Source organism: Exserohilum turcica (assembly GCF_000359705.1).
Source record: "Exserohilum turcica Et28A unplaced genomic scaffold SETTUscaffold_2, whole genome shotgun sequence".
Taxonomy (NCBI): Eukaryota; Fungi; Ascomycota; class Dothideomycetes; order Pleosporales; family Pleosporaceae; genus Exserohilum; species Exserohilum turcicum.
The window spans coordinates 2,183,436-2,189,542 of NW_007360025.1; the positions used below are offsets into that span (position 1 = coordinate 2,183,436).

The 6,107-nt window shown below is 46.0% G+C and overlaps 2 protein-coding genes across 2 annotated transcripts; both read right to left on the bottom strand.

Moving 5' to 3' along the window:
- Positions 1–160: 160 nt before the first annotated feature.
- SETTUDRAFT_87806 (uncharacterized protein) lies at positions 161–640 on the bottom strand (the record flags this gene model as incomplete). Its single annotated transcript, XM_008027436.1, has 1 exon — positions 161–640. A coding segment is annotated over one exon (480 nt), but the record flags the coding sequence as incomplete, so codon positions are not given.
- A 1,661-nt stretch (positions 641–2,301) lies between these two features.
- SETTUDRAFT_89345 (uncharacterized protein) lies at positions 2,302–2,811 on the bottom strand (the record flags this gene model as incomplete). Its single annotated transcript, XM_008027437.1, has 1 exon — positions 2,302–2,811. The coding sequence occupies one exon, from the start codon at positions 2,809–2,811 to the stop codon at positions 2,302–2,304; it is 510 nt and encodes a 169-aa protein (XP_008025628.1).
- Between the last annotated feature and the right edge of the window lie 3,296 nt (positions 2,812–6,107).

Consider the following 6,107-nt stretch of genomic DNA (forward strand, 5'->3'; position numbering starts at 1 on the left):
TCGCATCTTCTATTGTCCTAGGACTCCACACCACCGCCGGAGTATGATACTGCTTGCTTTGCTGGAGCTCTAGAGGCTTCTTTTGCTTCTTTAGATGATTTTTGATAGCAAGTACTTCTCGTAGATTAGTGTTTTCGTGGTGCAAAATCTCGTTGTTGACCTAGAGTGAAGCAATGGTGTCTTTCACCGCAGAGACTATAACTTTAGCACAACCCGTTATAGTTTTGTCTAGAAAATTAGACAGCTCTTTTGCAGTATCCCCATCACCGTGCTCTCCAAGTTCTAGATTAATATCTTGTTGTGGTGTTGACTTTTTAAGATGTTTAAGCACGGCATTACCATCCTGCAGGTGGACGCCAGTAGCTCGAAAACAGCTCAGTATCTTGTTAGACGTGAACGCCCGTGTCCACGCCGCCCAAAATAACCATAAAAAGTCACTTTTGTGCACCTCCACCAAGCCTTGACTGCGGTGGGACAGACTATTAAGTTCTTCGGTATACGCGCTCGAGAGGGGCTTGAACATGCCAACGTCGAGTGGCTGGAGTCGGTGAGATGAGTGGGGAGGGAGAGTAGCTAGGAGAATCCTGTTAGAGTCACAAAACTCTCGAAAACTTGGAGTCTGATGACTCCCATGACCGTCTAGGATCAGCAACCGATAATCGCGCTTTGCTTTGTCTTTCGTTTGGCGCTGAAACACCTGCTTAAGCCAAGATAGCCCTAGGATATCGTTACTCTAGCCCGAGTCGCTGGTAGCAAAAAACATCTGGTGTTGGGAAGGATCTAGGTGCTCTACCTAGTTGTTTTGAAGTCCAGCTTTGCCCTCAAAGATTATCATAGGCGATATCCAGCTCCTGTTAGCACAAATACAGTCTAAAGTTGTTATCCACTCCCTGCTGCCGTCTCTAATAGCTGCTCGAACTTTCTTTTCATCCCAAAGTCTCTTGGAGAACACCCTTTTGGTCCTTGAAGTGACACTAAGGAGAAAGCCCTTTTCGTCTATATTATAGATATTTTGCGGCTAGATATCGTATTTCTTGATATAATCGTGAAGTAGACGGAAGTAATTATAGTAATCTTTAAAATCGTTAGCTTTTTTGCAGTTTTGGTCGATGCCGGCGGTGTTTCTGGTGATAATTTTCTCTCTGTTCCGCCGAAGAAATCTTGTAACCCAACTGTTAGATGGCTGTCTTTTTGCAATATTGGCAACATATTTTTTAATTATCTCTTGGGACGGTGGAGTACTACGCTTAGAGAGTTTTTCTATGTGCTAGACAAGGTATTTCTCTTGTTGTGGTGAGAGTAGTCGTCATGGGTGTGCAGCGGCTGCACGCGACCGCGTTTTGTTTTGGTGGCGACGCGTTAAAGTTGATGCCGCAACACTATATATTTTTGCAGCTGTACGGTACGAGATTTGTCCTTCTAGACCTTGCGAATTAATTGCCGCAAGCGCTTTTTCGATAGCTGTTATGGTGGTGGAGTTGTGGGGATTTGAAATTGGTGGGTTCTACTTTGGGAGATGCAGGGGGTGTTGCATTGTCTGACCCGTTGCACGCATTGACCACCCACACTAGTGGGCCCGAGGGAGTCTGGACATGGCACCTCGACACGCCGTTTGGGAGCGGCGTGGGGAGCGGCGGATTGGGTGATGGAGTGCTCCATTGCAGGGCAAAGGGACCAAAGGGCATGCTTGATACTACTTATTTTTTGTTTCCTATTGCGGGGAAGGTGGATGGGTTAAAGCTGATGGCTCACAGGTGGTGCTGGAGAGGGCGTCTTCAATCTTATCTTTTGACTTGAATATGAGTATATCAGTATACATGCGCAACTTGGCGGGAAGTTGCTGAAAAGCACGTGTGCCACGGGGTTTCTGGGCGAACAAAAACAAGGAGAGACTCATTGCAGCTTTGGTAATAATGTATTTGTTGAATGATGACACGGTAGGGTTAGGCCAACACGGCTGCTGCTCAGCCGCACCTATTTGCAGGCTGGGCACGACCTGCAGTTGTAGTACATTGTCATTACTATTGCAGCTTGGCGGGGGAGTGTAGCACAATCTCCTCTTTCTGCTTCCAAACTTGGGTCTCTGTAATACATACCTATTCGTCAGGTTTGACTGCGAGTGTAGTTTGCGTGTGAGAAGGAGGGTACAGAAAGGAGGGGTTGGGAGTGGCAGTACTGAGGAGCGGGGTTGGCGCTGCACAACGCTTGCAGAGCGGCAGAATGCCTCTTTTCTTTTCCTTTGTGTTTATTGCGGATGGGAATATGCTTCCAAAGAGTCTTTATTCTATGCCTAACCCAGTCTCACACGACCACTACATGCACTTCTTGGCCATTTATCTTATCGCTCACACTGATGCCATATGCCTTCTCAACCAGCACTCTAAAGCTGTCCGTCGCCAAAATATCAATCAACTCCAGCACACGCAACATCTTAGACTCGTCATTAACATCTAGCACAAACACGAAGTCGGCAATATACGTCAACTCCTTGTTGCCCAGCGCCGCCACAAACTCCGGCTTAAATTCCGGCTGGTCTGCCGTCCAGATAGTGACTTGCTTTCCGGCTTCGTTCATGTGCATTTCGTTTGCAGCGAGCGGAAACCGTGTGATGAGGATGGGGTGAAGGTTGTTTTTCACGTGCTCGGCGAACCCATAGTTGTTCTGGGGGGCGGGAGAGCCTAGGGAAGGGGGGCGCGAAGACGTGGGTGCACCATGGGCTCTTAGGGCGAGGTAATCACATAGAGAGATGTATAGAAAGCCAGCCATGTAGGACTCCGCGAGTTTATCGACGTCTGCCGAGTTTGGTGCCATGTTGATGGATTCAACACAGGCGATGGTCTCGAGGTGAACGAAACATTGATCTTTCGGTCTTTCTTTATACGGCTTCCCTTGGGCCTGCCACTACTTATTCAATACAACGGCAAAAACGGCCATGGCACAGCCCAAAGTTTAGTCTCACATTTCTATCATTAACACACAAACACAGGCCCAGCCAGCGCAGTGAGCTGATGATCGACGCCCATCATTGGCGGGCTTGAACAGCAAGCGCACTGAATCTCAAACAACAAACGCTACTATAGCATCCCATGCGGCAAGGCTGGAGGGACTACACCATCATGTTCTACCGTCTCGACCGGAGCCCAGACAGTATCTGATATCGAGGAGGACTTAGCCTGTTCATGGCGCGCTTGATCCTATCGCACCTCGACTCCTTGTGCCGTATATCGGACATCTTTTGCAAGCCTCCAAACGCTGGATTGCACATGTCGCTGCTGACCGATTGTACACATGCATGAAAATTTGGGGGCGTTGGTTCCTGTTGCAGCGATGGTGCATGTGGAGGCAGAGGAAGCCCGGGTCGGGGGTTTTCAGAAGTTGGTGTGTGTCCGAGATGAGGACTGGATTTGGCATTTGTCTCTGTGGGATGCCTCCTAGGGGCTATTGCATCAAGATTGCTTGGTTGAGAGCTAGCAGGATGCTTGTTTGATTCTTCAGACGAATCACTGTATAGATACGAGTCTGGCTCGATTACCGGGAGATCATGGTCAGAACCATGTATCTCCACTAGGGGAGACGGCAGTGGACGTTGTGGTCGGAGAAAGTCTTCAGCGGTTGACTGACCGAACCATGCCCCATGTTTTGAGTGCATGTCTCCCGTCTGGTCGTAAATCGGGTATGGCATGAATGGTCCATGTAAAGAGGATACAAGATATCACTGTGATTAACTGATTGTGCTTTTCCTTTGGCTCCTAATAGGAGAGGGAATTGTGGACTGCGCGGTGATCTGTCAGAAAGCGACTGACATTATCGACGGGGTGCCCCCGGGAGCCCTACATTGACGGTTGTAATGGAAGTATAATGGCGAACAGAGATTGTTGGACAGACTTTTTATGCATGCAAAAAAAGCCATGAACACTTCAGAAAGCATAAAATCTGTACTATTAGAGATTTATCTATAGAAATGAAATAAGTAGGATAAAAGACATTCACGTCGGCCGATATTCTTTTAACTTCTGAAATTACCAACAGTTCCGTCGGAAAAGATTCCCGGATAAAATGATTTGTATCTCACAAAACATTGTGCAAAGAACTAGATTTTCTCTATTTCGCTATAACTTTTCTCCTAACAATCAGCGACATAAGCACATCAAACCTGAACAAGTCCACTTCAGAGACATCGTCTACGCACCGAAAGCGGAGATGAACCCCCCTTCTAGATCAAAGTCAGCATTCAAGATCCCTGAACATGCCCTGTGGGCATCGCGAAAAGTTAGAGTCGTTTGCATTAGGGCAGGTGCCTTCGGCGTGATGTTCTGCTCCAAAAAGGAACGAGAATCTGGAGAAGATTCGGATTTAGTTGTTTATAAAAGTTTGATCCAACTTTCTATCAGTATCACAATGCTCGAGCTAACCACTTCACTTTTTTGTGTCAGGCTATCCTGACGTTAGTGGTGTTTGGTACAAAAACCGGTTTGTTTGCTCTTGAACAAAATATCTCAACAGTTCGCTTAGAGAGCTAATCGGCTTCATATGTATTAGTCGTCGCTGTGGTATTCTGTCAATTGTTTAACAATAAACATTTGCGCCGAACAACTATTGGCCTCAATACTTCTCTGTAGCATCTGACATGCAAAAGTATTTTAGAGACTTTGCCCTAACGAGACGATATATTGGATAATACATTGAACTTGAATATTTAGAGTCGGTAATCGTGCAGAGAGCCGCGCGATAAGTAAGCTGCTAAAGGCGAGTTCTATACTTAGATAGCAGGTAATATTGCTGAAATATAACACGTATAGTATCCGCCGGTGCTTGTCTTTGGTTAATTTCTTTACGTATTATAGTGTTGATTTGATCACTGAGAAGGCTAAGAGGGTTTGGAAGTAGATCCCTGTAGCAGAGAGTAATGTTTCAAATATCTTGTATGTTATTCTTCTTATCCTTTTACCTACACTTCAGTGTAGAAAGTTCAAGGCAAATGAGAGCTTACATAACACTAGATAATTGAAAAAAACAAGTGAAGAGGTTACGAACGCATACAAAAACTATAGATAAGGGCTTGATAGATAGGGTGGGAGGGTTGACAAGGGTAATATAGGAAGTCTGCTAGGGTACGATACTATGTACATAGCTTATGATGATCCAAAGCCACCGTGACTGTTAAGTCATCTGAACTTAATTGAAATACCTTTGATTGCAGGTCTCTCTAGTTCCCTCCTGATTCGCAAGGCTTTAAGTTCCCAATCTCATGAAGGCTCGAATCTGTTCAATACAGTATACTTTCAAGGAAATCCTATCAGTGTACCTCAAGCGCATCTAGCGCAAAGATAGGGCAAATAAGCAAAACCTTTATTTCTATCATTGCCGTTAGAAGTATGAATAGGAGTTCCAGGGCAGTTTGGGTAGCTTTAACCAATGTTAGCAGAACACACTAGAGGTGAAAGTTTGTGAAACAAGATTCTTACGAGAAACTGCATTGAAAACCAGCAGTATTATAAGAGACGACGTAGCGACCATCAGTATTTACTTTGTAACAGAGTTAGTATGCCACTTACAAGTAGGTTATTCGATTTAATATAGGTAGATAGAGGGGGTTCTTACCGCAAGCTCGCGAGGGGGATATATCTTAAACTTGGCAGCCATTGAGTTTGCCTACGCACATAGTTGGTGTACGTAGGTGGTTAGTGCGTGCAACTGTTTAGCGGATACCACACTATGTAACGGCGCAGGTAAGGCAGGTCGGATCTGTTTCGGTCGTAGGATCACTCAGAGGCATATGGGAGTGCGTGGGATCACAAAGAGCCTAGATTCAACAAGCCACCTATAGGCCTTGTACGAAAGGATATCAAAAGTCTACAGAGCTAGCTCCAGGGAGTGTCTCAATATATACCTATCCTAGTCGGGTCCGAATTCGGATCCGACCTCGGGCGAATGGCTGATGAAGGGCGGCAGGTACTTCCTCCGATCCGGCTCTGGGATTGGCTCAATACTTGGCGAAGTTGTTAGGGTTAGGGTTAGGGTTAGGGTTAGGGTTAGGGTTAGGGTTAGGGTTAGGGTTAGGGTTAGGGTTAGGGTTAGGGTTAGGGTTAGGGTTAGGGTTAGGGTTA